At 35.9% G+C, this 22,222-nt stretch overlaps 1 protein-coding gene across 50 annotated transcripts; it reads left to right on the plus strand.

The window, feature by feature from the left end:
* LOC109720448 lies at window positions 208-21,520 on the plus strand. 50 transcript variants are annotated; one of them, XR_002218966.1, is made up of 9 exons: window positions 208-474; window positions 595-655; window positions 758-818; window positions 939-3,656; window positions 3,749-3,878; window positions 4,062-16,743; window positions 16,835-16,989; window positions 17,442-17,502; window positions 18,443-18,575. XR_002218966.1 is itself a non-coding variant. In XM_020247569.1 (4 exons), the coding sequence occupies exons 1-4, from the start codon at window positions 294-296 to the stop codon at window positions 1,150-1,152; spliced, it is 357 nt and encodes a 118-aa protein (XP_020103158.1). In that variant the 5' UTR covers window positions 214-293; the 3' UTR covers window positions 1,153-3,595. The 50 variants fall into 50 exon arrangements, 1 of the variants encoding a protein (XP_020103158.1); XR_002218960.1 differs by having other exon boundaries at window positions 208-3,656; window positions 4,062-13,199; window positions 13,391-13,499; window positions 13,709-16,743; XR_002218967.1 differs by having other exon boundaries at window positions 208-3,656; window positions 4,062-13,066; window positions 13,391-13,499; window positions 13,709-16,743.

Here is a 22,222-nt window from a genome sequence, read left to right on the forward strand (position 1 = left end):
TTTTTATTTTATTATTAAAAAGAATAAATAAATCCAACTCAAACCGACCTTGCTTTTAAGCGTGGAAAACATCCTTCGTTCCTAGAAACTTCTCAACCAATCGTATCCTGCCACGCGTCCTCTCCTAGTAAATCCCGCGTCCCGATGACTCGTTCTCGTATCCGAAACCGACACGGCTGAGGAGGCCACCAACGTCTATAAATACCCAAACGATCCCGACCCTTTCCTCCGTCCTCGCATCATCTCCATGGCGGTCGGTAGGGTTACGAATTTGTGATCGCTAGGGACTAGGGATGCGAATTGTGATCGCTAGGGTTTCAATCTAGTTTTCCATCGTGATCGCTAGGGTTTCGACCTACGGTTCTTCTTTGTTGTTTGATCGTTGTTGTTTGTGATCGTTGACGAGTTTTTTGAAGGACCTGGCATGGCGGAGTTTGGGATGTTCTAAGCCCTATCTTCTCGATGATCGCTAGGGTAATACCGTTCATCGCTAGAATTTCGACATATGATTCGTCAGCTTTGTTGTTTGATCGTTGATATTGGTGATCGTTCATGAGTCGTTGTTGTTTGTGATCGTTGATGAGTTTTTTGAAGGGTCTAGCATGGCGGAGTTTGGGATCTTCTAGGCCGTATCGTCTGCATGGCGACCGCCAGGGTAATTTCGACATATGATTCTTCATCGTTGTTGTTTGATCGTTTTTATTGGTGATCGTTCGTGAGTGGTTGTTGTTTGTGATCGTTGATGAGTTTCTTGAAGGGTCTCGTATGGCGGAGTTTGGGATCTTCTGGGCCGTATCGTTTCCGTGGCGACCGCCAGGGTAATATCGTTCGTCGCTAGAATTTCGACATATGATTCTTTGTCCTTGTTGTTTGATCGTTGTTATTGGTGATCATTCATGAGTCGTTGTTGTTTGTGATCGTTGATGAGTTTTTTGAAGGATCTGGCATGGTGGAGTTTGGGATCTTCTGGGCCTTATGGTCTCCATGGCGACCGCCAGGGTAACATCGTTTGTCACTAGAATTTCGACATATGATTCTTCATCGTTGTTGTTTGATCGTTTTTATTTGGTGATTGTTCATGAGTCGTTGTTGTTTGTGATCGGTGATGAGTTTCATGAAGTATCTCGCATGGCAGAGTTTGGGATCTTCTAGCCCCTATCGTCTCTATGGCGATCGCCAGGGTAACATCGTTCGTCACTAGAATTTCGACATATGATTCTTCATCGTTGTTGTTTGATCGTTGTTATTGGTGATCGTTCATGAGTCGTTGTTGTTTGTGATCGTTGATGAGTTTTTTGAAGGATCTGGCATGGCGGAGTTTGGGATCTTCTGGGCTCTATCGACTCCATGGCCATCGCCGGGGTAATATCGTTCCTCGCTAGAATTTTGACTTATGATTCTTTGTCCTTGTTGTTTGATGGTTGTTATTGGTGATCGTTTATAAGTTGTTTGAAGGATCTCACATAACCACGCTTGATATCTTCAACACACTATCACCTACATGGCGTTCGTTATGGTAACATCGTGGTTGTAAGAGTTTTGATGTAGGATTCTTTTGTGGCTGTTAGATCGTGGTGTTTTCTGTGATTGTTGATTAGTTTTTTTTTTTTTGAGGGATTTGTGTGGCGGCTGGGATCTTCGGCGTGATCGTTTCATATGAGCTTAATGCGATGCTGTTAGTTCTCATACGTCGTTCTCTAATGGTATATACGAAATTGTTAGCCTGTTTGATTTGATGTCCGTGTCAGGTTTATTGATTATGAAGTGGAGTGATTCAGATTTGATCTGATACTCGTTCAGTAGCAGAGGAATTTATCAAATTTGGAGTAATTTTATGTTTTTGGATTCGGTCTTTTGTGGTTTTACTTGATGGTTTTGTTATGAGGTTTCTATTAATCTGGTTTATTATTTATATTCAGGTTTGGTGGATTTTTTGTTCTTGTTTGTAGCAGATGAATTTGATGGATTCGTGGATTGCGTCTTTTGTTGGTTTTACTTGAGATTTGGTTCAATTTGCTATCAATGGGTGTTTTTGATGTTATGATTAAGAGGATTCTTCTATTAGCTTTACAAAGAGATGAATTTGATGGATTCGTGGATTGCATCTTTTGGTGTTCGGTCTTTTGTTGCTTTTACTTGAGATTTGGTTCAATTTGCCATTAATGGGTGTTTTTTGATGTTACGATTAAGAGGATTCTTCTATTAGCCTTTGTTCTTTCTGTTGGACTTTCTGGGCTCCTGATTGTCAGCGAGTTCTTTAATGGAGAGGAGTAATTTAAAAGGTTTTTCATGTGGTCTTTTTTGGTATCTACTTTATGCGATCATCATGTACTGTTGGATATTAAATTTTGGCCTGTTGATTATTGTTGATATCAAGTGTTTTTTGTTCCTCTTCTTGCCTAGAGTGATCTAATGATCTCAAAAGAACAGGGGAAGTGGCAGAGTATAGTGATAAGTGACTATTAGAGGTGATTGAAGAGATGAGTGGCAGGGATCAACACTTACCATAGCAGGCTAGCACATGCAGGACCATTGGGATTTGGATGCCTTGCAATGTTGGTGATATAACCTCTATAACAAATGAATTTCTACTTTAATAGTTGGATGCTTTGCAACAGTGATCAATTTCTAGTTTTAACACTTGGATCTGCAGTCATTCATAAACTTTACTCCTCGAGCTTGTAGTTCTTTTGTACAGCCATCTAAAGTGCAGATTTGAAAGCCTTTTGCACTATACTGTCAGCATTGGTGTCTACAAGCTTATGCGAAGAGCAGGAGTAGTGTTGAATCATAATAGGAAAAACTTCAGGGAAGCCAACTTATGGTATAGCGCATTTTCTGTTTGCCGTTTAAAATGCACTTGCTCTATTATAGTTTCAGTTTATGTTTTTCTTAAGGACCTGCTATTATGAAGGTTGTCTGAGTGTTAGATTTTATCAGCTATGAAGTAGTGAAGTGCAAATCATAGGGTGGTGAAGTGCTATATTTTATCAACCTGTTATTCATGGAACGTATAACTGTCTTATCCTTTTAATAGCAGGTTCGTACAGAAATCTAAGGCAAAATCACAGGGGGTTGAAAAATTCTACAATTTGGAACTGCTGGGCAGTGCAAATGTTATTACAGCAGGGATCTTTCTGACGCTTTCCCTAATTTCTAGTAATAGTTGTTCTACCTGATTATAGAGACTATAGTCTCCTTTATGTTTTGCTTTCATTTTTGATTCTGCATTGCTTGTTCATGGAAATTATTTGTCTAGTAGGATCGGGAGTCTGTCCAAGTTGCTTACAACTCTTCTGTGCCTAGGGAGCTTTCAAAGCTTGCTTGGTCAAGGATTATTCTGTATCTTTCTCAGCAACTTGTTGATATATCTCGTTCTTTTTTATGATTTCTGGTATCTGCTTGGTTCTGTTTATCACTTGACTTGTCTTTGTTGGAGTTTTAGAGTTAAAGGATGATTTAATAAAGAGAGAGGCACGACAATAATGGTCATCGACTTGCCTTTCTTTTAACCTTTTCAAAGTCAAGATGAGTTGATGAAGAGGCAGGTGCGGCTACAATGGTCATTGACTAGCCTTTGTTGCCAGAGAAGGATCTAATGAAGTTATGGTTATATCACCTTTATGTGTAGCTGGTCTTATCATACTGATGCAAGGGTGAGCTCAAGTAGATTGGTGATTTTATCATATATAAGTAGCATTCCAGTATATTGGTGATATGCACTCTCTAACTTTTCTTTCCACTGCAGTTGGTGGAGCAGTAGCACACTTGTTTCTATTGTCACTTTTCTAGCTTGATTATCTCCTATCCACTTTATGCAGATTTATTTCTTGTAGCACTTTTGAAGTCTACCAATCAAAGTTGCTTTAGATGAAGAGGTAAAGGGATTCTTCAAAATTGTTTCCTTTTTTGATTTCTACCATCAAGTTTTTTGCTGTTCTCTCTCCATTTGCTGACTTGTTATTTTGTCGAAGTTGCTCATCATAATCTTCTTTGAAAAGATACAATACTGTGATCCCTATTCTATTTCAACAATTCTTGTTGTTTCAGTTGTCTCTAAGGTTCTTCTTGAAGGTCATTTTACGGAGTTTGCTTGTCAGAAATGTAATACTGATTTTCTTCGTTGGTAGTTATTCTCGCTTTTTTACCGAGTTATTCTTCGTTGGCATGTGCAGTGGAGCTCAAAGGTTTTGAAGTTAAATTTAATGATCCTAATGGGAAGCTCATCTATTTTGGTGTGATATTGATGGATCTTAAGTTCTCTGCGGTTCATATAATTATCCTTATAAAGAGGAGGCTAAGCTGTACTGGTGATACTGATTTTGCCATGACGTCTCTGAGTAGTTTGATTATTTAGGTTATATACAAATTGGCATTAACAGTACTATTGAGTTCATGAAGCAATTGCTTATTTGCTTATGGTTGCTTAGTTCGTCTTAGACGGCAGATGGACTTTATACTAGTTATTTTGGTTAATATCTACCTGTCTGTTTGGCCAATACGGTTATATCTACTTGCTTTTGTGAAGTTGATCTCTCTTCATTTATAATTCTTGATTTCTTTGACCCTGCTTTTCGCTTTTGTTAGGATGGTTCTTGAAAATCATTTTTAACTATATTGAGCATGCTCTGTTATAATGTTGATGTCACCTTGCAAGTCTCTTAATTTTTTTTTCCTCTTTTTTTCTTGGATTTACAATTTATTCTGACTGTCTATTTGGAATTGAAATATTGTGGACTCAAAAGAATCTTGCAGCTTTTATAGTCACGGATTGTTTTGTTGAGCTCTGATGTAGAATTATAGCTTTGATCAAAATTGTAAGGTATGCTTGTATTTGTTCTGCCAGTGCTCATTTATGTAGTGATCTTACGAGCTGGCATCTCTACCTTGTGCGAATGTGGCGGTGTTATTCGGGTCTGACAAAAGAAAATTCAACTAACATTCTTATCGGTCCTGCATATTATTAGTACATTTCACCTTCATTCTTGTTAGGCCTATTCTCTGTGGTCATTTTACCAGTGGAGTCCAATATGTGATCAAGTTGTGCATGAATCTTTTGTCCTCACAATTCCAATCACCGGTTTGTCTAAATGCTTTGCTTAGGAATTTCTGCTAATTGTTAGTATCACTATGGCTTTTATTGGCATTTATCGCTTGATCTGCATGATTTTGTTGTGAGTTGCCAATGGAAAGGGAGGAGCAGCTACTGTTGATGGTGATTTTATGTCAGGTTGTGATTGGAGTTAAACATACAGAAAAGGATTCTACAATATAATGGCGGTATTGACTTGCTTTATAATGATTCTGTTTTCTGTTTGAATTTTGGCATATGCATTTTCTTTTACTGGTCTTGTTTCTGAAACTTGTTGCACAAGTTGGTTATCACTGTCCATTATGCTCGTTTGTTCGAAAATTTTCTAGTATATCTGTGTAGTTAATGGAATTCGTTTCTACTGGCTTTTGTTTATTGACAGTATTTGGGAGTAACAGAGGGATTCTAAAAGACATCTTTGTTCAGTATCAGATATGAGATGGGGATGCTTCAGATTACCTTCTTCCATAGAGATGGAATTCTCAAAGAAGAAACCATTTCTCTGTTCTCTAGTTTGATCATTCAAATTATTCCAGTTCAATTTCTCTGTGAGTTCTTGATAATCTAAATCGTTCATTTTCTAGGTCAATGAACTGGTTGTGATGCTTTCCTCTCAAGTAGAGTTCGAACTGCTCCCTTATAACACAAAATTTAGGTTGTATCTACTAGCATTTCCATTGTTAAGTATCAGCATTAATGAACAGTTAGCTGATTACTCATTCTACAGTTGTTCTTTTGTCATGTCTTTCTTTTGGGAAAGAGGAAGAGACCTTTTCCCGCTGTCATGTCTTTCTTTTGGAAAGAGGAAGAGACCTTTTCCTGTGTGTTGAATGTTGATCATTCAAATTACTACAGGTAAATCTCTGGACATTCAGTTAGATTGTTTCTGCATTGAGTTTCATTCTCCTTGAGTTGGTGCTGTCTTTCTTCACATGTTTATTCAATGGTTCTTGGTTGTTGGTTATTTCTATAGATTTCTGTTGCACCATTTACCTACCATCTTATCAAGGTGATGTTGTGGGTTTGTCGTGATCTATAGATGAAAATATGACTTCATGTCTTGTTTCGTGACGCTGCTAGAGTCTTGGGGCAACTGACTTGTTCTTGGGATGGTATGTCAAGGTAATAATCTGGGTTTTCTAAGTTTGTTAATTTCTGCAGTCAGGCTTCTCTTTCGGTAACTAGATTGACACTGGATCATCGGTTGGTTGGGGTGCCATGGATCCGGTAAGACCATGTTGGATTTGGTATTTTTAGCTTACAATAGTGTGCATCATGTGACTACATAAGAGATATTGTATCTCTGTTCTTCCTCGTATTATAGGTACGCTTAGCTTTCAGTGGGGCTTGTGTAGATCAATAAACAATTGGGATTAACTTCCAGGGTGTACACTACTATTATTAATGTTTCTCTTTAACTATTCTACAAATTTTTTTGAGCCTGGATTTCGGCCTTTTGTGGCATGTAGATGCATTACAATTTTGGCCAGATTTGTGAGGCAACTTCAGTTTAAATAAAAAGTGTCATTTCTTGTTGTCCGAAGGATCAACAAAATTGGTATCTAAACCAGCTCTTTATTCCAAAGATCAAGTGCAGTGTATAGGTATGCCATTAGCTCTTCCAGCTCTTTCAAGTGATCATTCATATCATTGTATTCGTTGGATTGTTTTTTTAAGGGTTTACTTTCCAGTGGATCTGATGTTTTCCAAGTTTCTCAATCCTTCCAAGCTAGGGGAGCTTTTCCATCACTCTGCTACTAACGCTCTACTTCATCTTTCAAGAGCTTGCTCATCTTTGCCTTTGCATTTTACTGATTTTACCTAACTGCTTTGGTGCTATGTGTGTTCTTTGTTGGAGGTTGGGAGTTAAAGCATGAGTCAATCAAGGGGGAGGCCTGAATAAATGGTCATATCGATGGTTGGAGCTGTCATATGAATGAAATGGAGTGCTAAAGTACAATGGTAATAAAATCATGAAAATGAGGAGAGTTCTCTACAATCATGGTGATGTAGTCTATTGATTGTACTTGCTCCTGTTCACATGGTTGAATCACACTTTCCCTTAGTTGGTCTTCAAGATTTGATTAATAATATCAGTCACCTTTGTCGGATTGTGCTGAGTTGTTTGGTCTTCATCTTTTCTTTGCAGCGGAGTGATAAAGATGGTCTGTTAGCACCTGGCTGTCAGGACTTGGTGTAGATAAGGGCTAATTCCTTAATAACTATCCATTCTTCTCTTTCTACCTTCCAAGCTAATTGTTGTTACATTTTTCGCTTGTTTTGAAGGTTTATGAATGTTGGCCATAGCAATTTCGTTGAAGAGAGTTTGTTCTTAGTTACCTAACAATTCTTCTAGTTTCTACCGTCGTCTTCTAGTTTCTACCATTCAAGTTATTGTTGTCACATTACTCTCTGCATTATTGGCAGGCTTCTCGTAAAGGTCATGTACTGAAAGTTGATAGCCGTACTTCAGCTCGAAGGGAGTTTTTACTCGATTACCAAATAATGACATCAAATCCTTCTTAGGTTGCTGGTTTAATTCTATTTTCACTAGCTGATTGTGGCATCATCAATAGTGTATGCTTTCTTCTCCGTATCATGTCTAGTTATTTAAATTCTTGTTTTTGTGATTTCCTTGGAGTTCTATGCTATTATGTACCTAATGGCATGTGCAATATCTAATATGGTGCTTGGCAGAGCTGTGGTCATGATTTGGACATGATCCGGTTTAGTTTGGGCTGAGGGGGAAAATTGAATGGAATTAGTTAAATTGGTTTAACAAAAATGAATGCCAAAATCAAATTGAAAGGAGCTAACACACAGTCAAACCACTTTGATTTAACACTTCACTATAATGGTATTAATTTTTATTTTCTCATTACCACTCTTGATACATATATTGAAGATTTTGAACTAGTTTGGGTAAACTGACCTTTCAACCATTTCAGTTTTTTTTTCTTTTTTTAATTTTATAAACCATATATAGTATATAATTTTCTACAATCTATGTAATTTTTTAAAAAAATTTCGTTTGGGGGCAAATCCTCAAAACAAAACGGGTGAGTTTTGAAATCTTTGAAAATGGAACTGAATCGATGATAATGGAAATGGAAACCTGTTTTCTGCAGCATTCTTTTGGGTTGTTTGAAGTTGCAATTTGAACCAGCAACTCGGACTGGCGTTGTTGTTTGATTGATTTCTTATCTCTTTACTCAATGTGCCTTCCATTTCTTGAAGGCCCACTAGGACACAGTCCTGAGTGGAATTTGTATTAGATCAAATGTATAATTTTGCATGGATTGCTCTCCTCAGTATGCAGTTATTATAAAGTTCATTGGCACGGGAGTTCATTTGCTGGGTTGATATTTTCCCAGGTTCGTGCTTTTCCTATTTGGAGCAGCCTTCATACTTCAATACATCATATAATGCAGCTTCCAGTGTTTAGCTTGTCCTTCGTATGAGTTTCTTAGTTCTCAAATTTGTATAAAACCATTTTTCTCTAGATTTTGTAGTGTGATTTGCAGTGAACTTTATGATTAATGATGGACACCTCAACCACACTGGTGAAGTGGTGATAACATTTATCTTTGACTGTTAATAATTATGCTGATAATCATCGTCAGTTTTAGTATTGTTTGATCAACTCTTTTCTGTCTAGTAAGTTTTGGTACTGGAGTTCCTGTGGGATGGGCACCAACTTGTTGACCGTGAAGTTTAGGAACCTAGAGACTCTGTGGCATGTCAAGGCACTTTATATGAGGTTAATCTCCTTCCTAGTCAATAGTTTACTTGCAAAGTAATATGTTGTTCTTTCTCTAACTGAAACTGTTTATGTATGTCTATTGGAATTTGGCAATGTTGATATAGTAAATTATTGATTTACAAACTAAAAGAGCGTGGCACGGCTACAATGGTCATTGGGTTGCCTTTGTTGGAACCTTTTCAAGGTAAAGATGATTTAATGAAGAGGTAGATATGATTATAATGGCCATTGACTTGCCTTTGTTGGAACTTAGATATAGGAGATGATTTAATGAAGTAACGGTTATCTCACCTTAATGAGTTTTGGTGTTATAATACTGGTGCAAGTGACTGCTTAGGTATGACAGTGATTTTATCATATGAAAGTAGCATTCTAGTATATTGGTAATATCTTTTGGCTGGGTGTATCTTTTCTTTCCAGTGCAGTTGGTGGAGCAGTCGCGTCCTATGTTGAGTATTTTCTCTTTTTTTCTCTTATTAACTATTATCTCTCTTGTCCACTGACTTTATAAATCTCAGGTGGTGGAGCAGTTGCGTCCTATGTTGATTATCTTCTCTTTTTTTCTCAACTATTTTCTCTCGTCCACTGACTTTCTACAGATTTATATCTCATAACACTTTTGAAGTTTAGCCATCAGAGTGTCTTTAGATGAAGACATGAAAGGATTCTTCAAAACTGATTTCTACCTTCAGGTTCTTGCTGTTCTCTCTTCATGTGCTGGCTTGATAGTTTGTTTATGTTGCTCATCATAATTTTCTGTGAAGAGATATGATATTGTGATCCTTGTTGAATATTCTGGCTGGGTGTATCTTTTCTTTCCAGTGTAGTTGGTGGAGCAGTCGCGTACTTGTTTCTATTGCCACTCTCTGAGCTTGATTATCTATGTTGAGCATCTTCTCTTTTTTTCTCTTAACTACTATCTCTCCTGTCCACTGACTTTATACAGATTTATATCTCATAACACTTTTGAAGTTTAGCCATCATAGTGCCTTTAGATGAAGACATGAAAGGATTCTCAAAACTTTTCCTTCTTTGATTTCTACCTTCAGGTTTTTGCTATTCTCTCTCCATGTGCTGGCTTGATAGTTTGTCTATGTTGCTCATCATTTCTGTGAAGAGATATGATATTGTGATCCTTGTTGTTCTATTTCAACAATTCATGTTGTTTCATTTGTCACTGGCTTCTTTGCAGACTCTTCTTGAAGATCATTTTACACAGTTTGCTTTCATACTAATCTTCATTGTTGGTGGTTAATCTAGCTATTCTACTTCCTGGTAATGGGATTGCTGAATTCAGTTTCATTCTTCTCAAGAGCAGTTTGTCTGGTGGTGTTTTTAGTTTCTTATTAGTTATTTCTTCCGATATCTATGGTACTGCATGTCTATTGTTGTGCCATGTGCAGTGGAACTCAAATGCTCTGCTGTTAAATTCAATTATCCTAATTGGATGGACATCTATATTGGCATGATAGGAATGGATCCCAAGTGTTTTGCGGTTCAAATAGTGATCCTTGTGAAGAGGAGGCTCAGCTATATTGGTGATACTGATTTGCCACGACATCTCTGACTATTTGTTATTTTAGGTTATATACAAATTGGAATTAACTTTCTTGTTGTCTTTTTATAAGGCAATTGATTAATTGGTTATGATTGCTTAGTTCGACTTAGATGGCAGATGGACTGTAGAGTACTTATTTCATTGACATCTACCTTTCTGTTTGACCGGTACGGTTATATCTACTAGCTTTTGTGAAGTTGATCTCTCTTTATTTATAAGGTCTTGATTTCTTTGACACTGCATTTCTCTTCTGTTAGGATGGTTCCTGAAAATTATTTTAACTTAATTGAGGATGCTCTCTTATAACGCTGGTGTCATCCTTCTAGCCTATTAATTTTCATTTTCTGTCTTGGGTTTGCAATTTATTCTAACCTTCTATTTTGACTTGAAGATTGTGGACTTGAAAGAATCTTCCAGCTTTTATACTCGAGGGTATGTTTGCTTTGTTGTGTTGAATTATAGCTATGGCCAAACTTGTGAGTTATGTTTATAGTTGCCAAAATTGTAATTGATGTTTGTATTCGTTTGACCAGCGCTTTTTTATCTACTGATCCTACTACTTTGGCATTTCTAACTATTGCATATGACAAGGTGTTGTTCGGGACTAACGAAAAATGCAGCTAATGTTCTTATCAATTCTCCACATTATTAGTGTTGTAATTTCACATTATTAGTATTGTAATTTTATCCCATCGTCATTCTTGTTAGGCTTATTCTTCATGGTTGTTTTACCAGTGGGGTCCAGTATGTGATCAAGTTGTGTATGAACCTTTTATACTTGGGATTCCAGCCACCTGTTTGGTTAACTGTTTTGCTTAGTAATTTCTGCTAATTGTTAGTATGCCATTTATCGCTTGATTTGCATGATTTTGCTATAAATTACCAATTGAAGGGGAGGAGCAACGACAATTGGATGGTGATATCATACTGGAGGTAAACACAATGAAAGGGGTTACAATATATGGTGGTATTGACTTGCTTTATAATCTTCTGTCTTCAGTTTGCATTTTGGCATGTGCATTTTCTTTTTACTGGTCTTATTTTCTGAAACTTGAAGTACGAAGTTGGTCATCACTGTCCATTATATGCTGGTTGTTTAATAATCATTTAGTATATCTGTTTGATTAATAAATTCTTTTCTACTGGCTTTTATTTAGTGACAGTAGATGGCCGAGAGGGATTCTAATAGACATCTTTATTCAGTATCATATATGAGAAGGGGACGCCTTCTGTGGAGATGGAATTCTAAAGGAAGAAAACATCTCTGTTCTTTAGTTTGATGATTCAAATTATTGCAGTTTCATTTCCCTGTGAATTCTTGATAATCTTTATTTCTAAATCGTTTATTTGCTAGGTAGATGTCCAAGCTGCTCGAGATGCTTTCTCCTCAAGTAGAGGTTGAATTGGTCCCTATAACATAGTCTAGGTTTTATCCACTAGCTTATCCGTTGTTTAAGTATCAACATTTATGAATAGCAAGTAATTACTCAATCAATAGTCATATGTTGATCATTCAAATTGCTACAGGTAAATCTCTTGGTATTTGGTTAAAGATTGTTTCTCCATTGAGTTTCCTTCTCCTTATACTTGAGCGAGTTTCGTCGCATGTGGTCAGTCAATGGTTCTTAATTGTTGGTAATTTTATATATTTCTATTGCACAATCTATCTACAGTCTATAGTTGAAAATATGACTTGATGTCTCGTTTGGTGACACTGTCAGAGTCTTGTGGCAACCGACTTGTTCTTGGGATGGTGTTCTAGGATTATACACGAAGTACCTCTTGTTTACCAAGTTTTTTAATTTTCTGCAGTCAGGCTTTTCTTTCAGTAACTAGATTGGTCCTTGTTGATCAGTAAAACTGTTTTGGATTTGGGATGCTTAACTTACGATAGTGCATCATGTGAATGTATAGAGGTATCTCTTCTCTTCTCTTCCTGGTTCTATATTGATGCTTATCTTTTAGTGAGGTTGGCTTGTGTAGACCAGTAAACCATTTGGATTAACTCCAAGGTACACTCTAACGTTAATAATGTTCTTTCTCAACTGATTCTGCTAATTATTTTGAGCAGCTAGTTGAGTGTGGGTGTTGTCTTGTGTAGATATAAGCCATTTGGGATTAACTTCCGGGGTAAGCTGTAATGCTGTTAACATTTCTCCTTAACTGATTCGGCAAATTATGTTGAGCAGCTATCTGAGTCTAGGGGCTGGCTTACGTAGATCAATAAACCGTTGAGGTTAACTTCCAGGGTATGAGCTAAGGTTGTTAACATTTCTCTTGCCTGATTCTGCAAATTATTTCAAGCAGCTATTTGATTATGGATATCGAAGCCTTTTGTAGCCTCTATGCTCTGAGGCTTGTAGGTTACAACTTTGACCGGAATTGTGAGGCAACTTCAGATAAAAATAAAAGAAACTTCCCTCATTGTTTGGAGGACTGACGAAATTGGTATCTAAACCGGCTCTTTATTTCGAAGATCCGGTACAGTGTACGGTGTATGGGTATATCATTAGCTCTTCCATTCAAATTATTGTATTCACGAGATTACCTTTTTTTTTTTGTGGCTGCTTATCCAGTTGATCAGATGTTCTCCAAGTTTTCCTATCTTCCGAGCTAGGGGAGTTTCTCAATCACTCTGCTAACTGCTTTGGTGGTATTTATGTTTTCTTTTGGAACTTCAGAGTTAGAGCATGATTCAATTAAGAGGGAGTTGAATAAATGGTCCTGTTACCTAAATGGATGGTTGGAATTATCATATTGATGAGTTGGACTGGTCAAGTGTAATGGTAATATAATCACGAAAATGAGTATAGTTTTGTACTACAATGGTGATATATAGTGTACTGATTGTACTTGATCCTGTTCAGATGGTTGAATCATACTTTTCCTTTGTTGGTCTTTGCGATTTGATTGATTATATCAGTTATCCTTGTCGAATACCTGCTGAGTTGTTTGACCTTCATTTTTTTCTATGCAGTGGACTGATAAAAATGGTCTGTTTGGGTTTGGGGCGTTTAGTCGTCAGCATTCTGTGTAGATACGGGCTATTTCTCAAAACTGCGCATTCTTCTATTTGTACCTTTCAAGTTAATTACTGTTCCATTTCTCTGCTTTTTTTCATGGTATTATGTGGGCTCCCTGTAACAATTTTCTCCGAAGAGAGTTTGTTCTTAGCTACCTAACAATTCCGAAGAGAGTTTGTTCTTAGCTACCTTACAATTCTTCTAGTTCCACCTTCTTCTAGTTTCTACCATTCATGTTATTGTTCTCACATTTTTCTCTACATTATTGGCAGCCTTCTCTTGAAGGTTATCTACCAAAAGTTGACTGGGCACACTTATAGTTCGAAGGGACTTTTTACTTGACCACCTAATGATGACATTGAAATCCTTCTTGAATAGCTGGTTCAATTGCGTTTCTATTTTCACTAGCTGATGATGACACCACCAATGGTGCGTTTCTTTCTTCTCCATAACGTGTCTAGTTGTTTAGAACTTTAGATAACGTATTTTGGTGATTCGCTTGGAATTTTATGCTATTATATATGTGCCATGTGCAATATATCAATATGATGCTTTGCAGTTGTAGCTATAGGTTGGGCTGCAGTCATGATTTGGGCATGATCCTGCTTGGTTCGGGTTGAAGGGAAATATCGAACTGAAGCAGTTAAATCGGTTTAGTGAATATGAAGAACAAAATCAATTCAAAAGGAGCTGACACTGAATCAAAACACTTCGACTTAATCAATTACAGTTTAATGGTATCAGTTTCCGATTTCTTATCACCACTGTATATATATATATTGTTCTTGATTTTTGTAATATGTCACAGGGCTTGGTTCTCTTTACTAGCAATATTATTTTGAAGAATTTGAACCAGCTTGGGTAAACTGATCTCTAAATCATTTCGATTTTTTAAAATATAAATATATACGTTGTATAATTCACCACTATCTATATATATTTTTTTCTTTTTTCTGGGGGGCAAAACCTCGGAACAAAAGCGACCCTTTTTTTTTCCCAGTTTTGAAATTTTTGAAGCTGATACAGAACCAAGGATAATTGAAACCTGTTTTCTTCAGCATTCTTGGGTAGTTTGAACTTTGAAGTTGCAATTTGTTCGAGCCAGCAACTGTGGGTTGGAGTTGTTGTTTGACTTCTCATTTCTCTTTGAAGGTCCACTAGCACACGGTGGAGTTTGTATTGGATCAAATATATAATTATAACTTGGATTGTTCACCTCAATATGTCAGCTCTTATAAAGTTTATTGAGCACTGGATTTCATATGCTGGGTTGATGTCTTCCCAGGTGCATGCTTTTCTTCCTTGGAGCGGCCTTCATACCTCGGTACATGACAATCCAACAGGAAATGTTTAATTTGTCCTTCAGACGAGTTTCGTGGTTGTGTCACTAAATTCGTACACCACCATTTTTCTCTGGATTTTATAGTGTGATTTGCAGTGAACTGTATGATTAATGTTGGGGCGCCTCAAGTACACTGGTGATAATTCTAGCTTTGACTATTAATAACTATGTTTATCATCATCATGAGTTCGTAGTGTTGTTTGATCAGATCTTTTCTGCCTATGTAAGTTTCAGTGCTAGAGTTCCAATAGCATGTGAACCAATCCTTGTTGACCGTGAAAGTCTGGGTATTAGAGATTCTGTGGTATCTGAAGGCATTTTATATGAGATTTATCTTCGTCCTTTGCAGTCAATAATTTACTTGCAAACTAAGATGTTTTCCTTTATGTCCATTTGAATTTGGCCGCTGTGATATCACCTTGCTAAGTACCTTCACATATCCTAAAACTGTCAGTGTCCGCATTGATTCTCCTCCTGGGTTTGCAATTTATTTGAACAGCTGTTGACTGTGACAGATTATGCCAGCTTTTGCAGCCTTTGTACGGTCTAAGGCGTGTTTCTTCAGTTGAGCATAAAAGTTGATTCACAAGTTTTAAGTAGTGAGGAGGCATCTTATTTGTTTGTTTGACATTTCTTCCAGTGGTTTGATGAAATTCGATATCATCTGGCATCAGGTCTTGCATAATGGAAGATGGAGAGGTTTTGCTAGTATATCATTCAATGTAAAACAATGTCATTCACCTTCAGTTACAATTTACTTGAGCTGCCTGTGCTGCTGTGTTGTCCATGTTGCTACTCACAATTTGTATTGTGCCTCATCTTTCTGAAGATCCATTGTTCCTCCTCATCTTTCTGGTTTATCTTCTGTTTTCTATTGTACCGGTTCCAAATAACTGTTATGGATGTTGTGTACTTCTCGGTTTGTTTGGTAATATTGTTTCATTACTGCTATCTGCTGGTTGTTTTCATCAGCATGGAAAGTATCTACAAGCATCTGTGAAGTAACGGGCGTCAGAGTTTAGGTGGGCCATGAAAACATGTTAACCGGCGTAACCATCCATTTCCTATTTTGAATTTTATTTTCAGGCAATTTCTTCGACTCGGCATTCTTGATTGGCTTGTTCTTGGAGCATATCTGACTAGTGGAATTCTGTTTTTTCTGTCAGCTGCTACTTGTTCTCAGAGAATTCTTCAACCACCGAAGTTGCTTCATTACAACGCTCTTTGCAAGCAATATTTTACTTCACTTTCTCAGGAGCTTGTTTATGTAGCCTTTGTTCTTTATCATGTGAATGCTGTCTATCTCTTTAGTGTTGCATGATTTGCTGCTATGAATGGTTGGAGATTTAGAAGGTAAAATAGGGATCTGATGAATGAGAGGATCAGCTGTGATGGTTATGTATATTACGGACTATTAGGAGTTGTATTTACGAAGTGGTGGATCGTTATAATAGTGAGGATCAGCATGATTTTCATATTATCCTCGAATCTCTCAAATATTTGGTATTCATCCATTATCACTACTTTTTAAGTTCAAAAACTAAAAATGCATCTTTTCGTTTTTTTTGTTTTTTGTTTTTCTAGTTGATCCTTCCAATCTGTTACAATTTCTTCAACTTGGCCTTCTTGATTAGCTTGTTCTTGGAACTTACCCGACTAGCGGACACCAGCTGGTTCTTGGAGCTTATCCGGCTAATGGAATTCGGTGGTTTCTTAGCTGCTCGTGATCCTTTTATCCTTAGGGGAGCTCTTTAATCACCTTAGTTACTTCTTTTCAAGCTCTTTGGAACTATCCTATTTCACTCGCCACGATAGCCCTAATTCTTTGCCATGTAAATGCTTTCTATGTCTCGGGCTGGCATGATTATTATGTGAGTAGTTGAAGCTTTACAGCCAACTCTGGTGATGCTGTTGGTGGGTGGACTTCTATTTTCAGTTTAATCTGTCGATTTTTCGGTAATCACTGTAAGTTACAGGACATTAGCAGCTCGATTAAATGGTGGTTTATTGCTGCGCTTTACTGTTCAGGCTTATCTTGATGGTCACTACTGTGCAGGAATTTGATGTTTGCCAAGTCACTCATGTTGCTTCCCTTTGTTCAATAATTTTTGCTGGACATTCCCTGTGGATTCGATGATGCTCTGGAGGTAAAAAGATATGACCAAAAAAGAAAGAACAAGCAAATTCTATCTGGTTCATAAGACCAATCAAGTAAGTGGATTTTCAAGTACTTTTTTTGTAAGAAAAATGGTTATATGAAGAAAGACTGTCAAAAGTATTAGAATTGGCTCTAAAAGAAGGATAAATTTCTGATTTTGATGCATGAGTTGTATTTAGTTTCTGTTCCGTCTAATACTTGGTAGATTGACTCTGGTGTCATATGCCACGTGGCGAATTCCGTGTAAGGATTTCAAAATCGCAGAAAATTAAGTAAAGATGAAGTGACTATTTATACCGTTGAAAGAAATCCAACTAAAGTAGAATTTACAGAAACATTTAGAATAGTTCTTTTCACTGATCATATTTTGGATTTAATTGATACATTTTATGTTCTAATTTTTTTAAAAGATTTAACATCTATTTCGAAACTTGTTGAATTGAGATATAGTTTTTTATTTCTATTTCTATATATAATTGAGATATAGTTTCTATTTGGTGGGCAGCTAATTCCAAGAAAGAGACAAAGGCAATGACTTTGAGGTCTAAACAAGCATCTTTGAAGAGGTCTTCATCTTCGGCCATCTTCCAACTCTTTTCCCCAAGTCATAATAGGTAGGGAAAATTTCCTCCATACCCTTATAAACCATCTAATTTCATAAATACCCATCTAAAAATTCAAATATCATGTATACCCCCCAAATTTGAAAAACTTTCAAAAATTACCCTACCATCAAGTTTCTATCTAAATTAAAGTTAACTAGTATTTAAATTCCAACTTTACCCCTCTTATGTATTCAATAGTCAATTATTTTATTTCATTTAGCCTTTATTTTATGTCAANATCTAAATTAAAGTTAACTAGTATTTAAATTCCAACTTTACCCCTCTTATGTATTCAATAGTCAATTATTTTATTTCATAAATATCCTCTATTATATTTCAAAATTAATTAAGTACAATTCAATTGATTTTAATTTTTTAAAAAATATTCATTTAAATTAAAAATAAATATTTCTGTTTGGAAAAATTGTAGTTAAATTAACAATGAAGCAAAATAAAATTAAACTTAACTATAATTTATTCCAAATAGAAATATTTATTTTTAATTGAAATGAATATTTTTTTTAAACTAAAATCAATTGAATTTTACTAAATTTTTAGTCTAGATAGAGTTTATTCATTTTGAAATATTAGAGGGGTAAAGTTGGAATTTAAATACTAATTAACTTTAATTTGGATGGAAACTTGATTGTATGGTTATTTTTGAAAGTTTTTCAAATTTGGAGGGATATACATGATATTTCAATTTTTAGATGGGTATTTATGAAATTAAATGGTTGTAGAGGGGTATAGATGAAATTGTCCCAAAGAGGTCTGATATTTCTTCTTTCCCACCTCCATGGCTATAAAAATACATTAGATTTTTGTTCATACAACATTTGTTTCATAAAAAATACTCATATTTGGGTTAGTACTTACACATGTTTTAATTTTCTTTCTTCAGTGCAGCTTCCACACTCTAGGATCAACTTTAGGTGATCTTCTTCTTACTTGTTGTAATTGAGTATAAAGCAGTGTGAGAAATTTTTATTGGTCATTTTGCATTAAAATGTATTTAATTTCCCTTTATTTTTGCATCTTTGTGTACTCTTTTTTTTTTCTTGTTTTTGCAACTTCTGACAGAATTTTTTGTTTTTTTTTTTTTTTTTAAAGAGGACTCTGAAGTGAAAATTTTCTTCATAGATCCTTAAAAAAAAAAAAAAAAAAGAATAAGAAATTTTTAGTTCCCAGAGGAAAAGATTTTAGGTGGGCTTAAGTTAAAATTGAAAAGAATTTATTAATTTTTCAGTAAAAATGTATAGAACTTACCTTAACCATCACCGATTTTGATCTGGCTAGATAATCTTTAATAATTTTGATTTTGCTCCCTAATCTTTTAAGTTATTTGATTTGAGCTAGTTAATGACCTTTTAACTTTAAATTTTGAGTGCATCGATTATCTTTATAAATTTAATTAATACATCTTATGCGATTCGTATGACTGTAAATTTATTAAAGTAAGCAATTAGCTTAAATTTTATTTTGGAAGAGCCATCACATGATTTAAATTAGACAAATCGAAAGATTGGATGCTAAAATTAAAATTTTGAAAGATAAGTTAGTCGAATCAAAATGATCTATAGTTTAGGTCGAGGGTTTAAGCCCTTGTCTCTATTGTTTAAATTAGGGGCTCATCTCTCTGGCTTCGGGTTTAATATAAAGGGGTTTTTCTAAAAATTAATTGTAATTTATGTTTCCTTTTATTTGTGATTGATTTGGCTGTTATTTATTAGTGATGAGAATTTATAATGACTGCGCATTAGGAAAATTTCCCCTGACCTTTTCTTTTTACCTGCATTTTTTTTATTGTTATTTGTTTTCATTTGATTTGTTATTGTTATTAAATAAAATTTTTTATGAAATTTAATGGCTAAAGAGATCTTCAATATAGACGATGTTTGCGTACGAAGTCTAACTTTACATACTCCAAACTCATAATCATATGAAATAATTGATGTTCTGGTAATTAATACACTAGCTTTATGAACAGATTTGTTGGATATATATTTTTTTGTTTTTTCTGTTTCTTTATTGAACATGGAAAGATAATATTTTGGCGTTGGTTGGATGAACTTAGGTTTTCTTTCTTTGTTTTTGTATTCTTTGTTATTGTTGATTAGCATGCAATGCTCTGATCAGATGCCAAATAGCGTCGTCTAATTATTGTTTAGAAAAAAAAAGGACATAGAAATAATAAGAAATTAGTGCTTTCTTTTTGTTCCTTGTCGCAAACAATCTGTCACTTGCGGAAAGAAGCAATCAAGCCTAACCTCATGTGAAAGTATATTTTTTTTCTTTCTCTTTTTTGTGAATTACAATGTTTGATGTGGTTAAATATACGAACAACCATTATTCTCTAAAAGTTTAAGCTGCTATAATACGATATTCTTAAGAAAGAAATTAATAATGCTGAGAGGCTGACGGGACTCGAACTCAGGATTTCTGCTGCCCAAAATACTATAGTCATGTTGATAGGTTTAGCCCTATTTTATCTTATATATAGGACTATTCTAAATTCCGGTGGTGTCACATTCTTCTTCCTTTTAAACCCCGACATTCTCGTCAGGCTCAAGCACCCGTCCTGACATTCCCGTTAGGCTCGAGCACCCTTGTCACATTCCTCCCCCCTTATGCCCTAACATTTCCGTGAGGCTAGAGTACCCACCCTAACATTTAGATTCTGACTCAGTCGAGACTCATCTCTTTCAGTGCTCAGTCGAAACTCATCTCACACTTCAGGTTGGTAATTGGCTCATGTTCTTAACGAGAAAATTAATACTGCTAGAAGGCTGGCATGAGTCAAACTCAAAACCTTCTACTCTGGTACCATGTTAAATATAACGAAACAGCCTTTATTCTCTAAAAGCTTAAACTGCTAGCTAGAGAACGATGTTCTTAACAATTATATTCGACAGATATTTTGATATCAGGTACATATTTCTTATCCTGCTCCTTTATCCTAACTACTATTGCCGTTTAAATAACTTCAGGATTGGATTGCTACTATAACAATATAACATCGTAACAGAAGAGCTAGGCAGCATGGCCGAAGCTGCGGTGTTTCATGTGCACAACAAGATTGCAGCTTCGTTGGCAGGGAAGGCATTGGATACAATAAGCGACGAATTAGAAGTGTCGGCCTTTCTAGCAGTCAAGAACAGCATGAAACAAATCGAGAGCGAGTTTGCGGTGATGCGAGCCTTTATGAGTCAAGTCAACGCATACGATTCTCGTAACGAAACCTTGGCGGCGTGGCTCGAACAAGTCAAGAAGGTTGCATTCGAAGTCGAGGATATCATCGACGAGTACACTTATCTCGTCCGGAAAGAAAACGTCGGCGGCTTCAGGAATTCCGTGAAGAATTCGTCATTTGAAAAACATCGCCGAATGGCACAGTATCGCCGCTCAGCTCAAACAGGTGGAAACTCATCTAGAAAGGCTCACAACAATGAGAGGCATTTCGGTAAGAGATACCGCGTCGGATTCCGCCGTTAGGATTTTCATATATTGTGGCCCAATTAATCATATTCAAATCTATATTTACTATATAAATAAAAGTCAATCCTAATAGATATAGATCTATTTTAAATTTAAATAGAATGCTAATCAGACTTTGATGGAAAGTCGATTTGGACTCTATATAAAGAGGTATTGGTCTAGATGCCAACTTCTCAGACGCATTCTGGTGAAGAATTACCATCAGTTCCACACCATACGGCAGAGTGCCTGAGATGGGAAGAGAAACCAAATTATCCAAGTTCGGTTCGTGATTTTCGGATTATAGCCGAACTTCTCGCTTCCGTAGATTGATCAAAAATTTCTTCTTTATGGCGCTCTGTGAGTTGTTTTTATTTTATTTTGATCTTGAATTTTGGTATGTATTTAATTTGCTTTTCATTTTACATACTTAGAAAATCTATCAATTAATATCAGAGCCAAAACGATAAGTTGATATTGTATGCATTAAATAGTTGGATCGAATTATGATGAATTTTGGATTAATTAAATACACGATTTTTTTATCTTTAAATCTACTTATGTTTATTTTTTTTCTCATGGCGTGCCATATGATTTTGACGCGTCATATGCCTTATAATCTAGTCGCGGCCGTACATTACTGCGGCAATTTGTTTGGGTGCTATGCAAGTTTGAATGAAAGCTAGTTTGATATTGAGGTCTATCTAACGCTATTAGATAAAATAGGGTTGTGGAAAAAACATATAAAGATATGCTTGCGGAGGCCGCAGAAAATATATAGTAACCGAGTCATCGCGATATGCAAAATACAATATTACGTACGGAAACAAACAGAATATTTTTCCAACGTATTTTCTTACCAAACGTAACGCAATCTCCGCCTAAGAAGATAATAATTGTGAAGACCAAATTAAATTAGCATCGGGTTCATGGCTAGTTAGTACACACCTGGGTAATGTATGGGCTTAAGATATTGGACGATTATTCAAGTAATAGTCCGTTAAGTCTAATATCCTCCTAATAGTTTGGTTGCTTAGAACCGACCCAAATCAGATATTCGGAAAGGATCTCCACTAAAATCTCATAATGATCTGTATTTGCCTCTCTGATCTCCGCCACATAGCCGTCTCCTTCGATCGCGACCGTCCATTGAAATATAAAGTATCAAATCATAATTTTACTGTTTGGATTGGGGATATAAGGGGTG

This window comes from Ananas comosus, linkage group 14, assembly GCF_001540865.1.
Source record: "Ananas comosus cultivar F153 linkage group 14, ASM154086v1, whole genome shotgun sequence".
NCBI lineage: Eukaryota > Viridiplantae > Streptophyta > Magnoliopsida > Poales > Bromeliaceae > Ananas > Ananas comosus.

Coding starts and splice junctions, on each gene's coding strand:
- LOC109720448 (XM_020247569.1), top strand. CDS start 294: ATGCGAATTGTGATCGCTAGG. Junction 315..594: donor TGCGAATTGTGATCGCTAGG/GTTTCAATCTAG, acceptor AGTTTTTTGAAG/GGTCTAGCATGGCGGAGTTT. Junction 656..757: donor TCTGCATGGCGACCGCCAGG/GTAATTTCGACA, acceptor AGTTTCTTGAAG/GGTCTCGTATGGCGGAGTTT.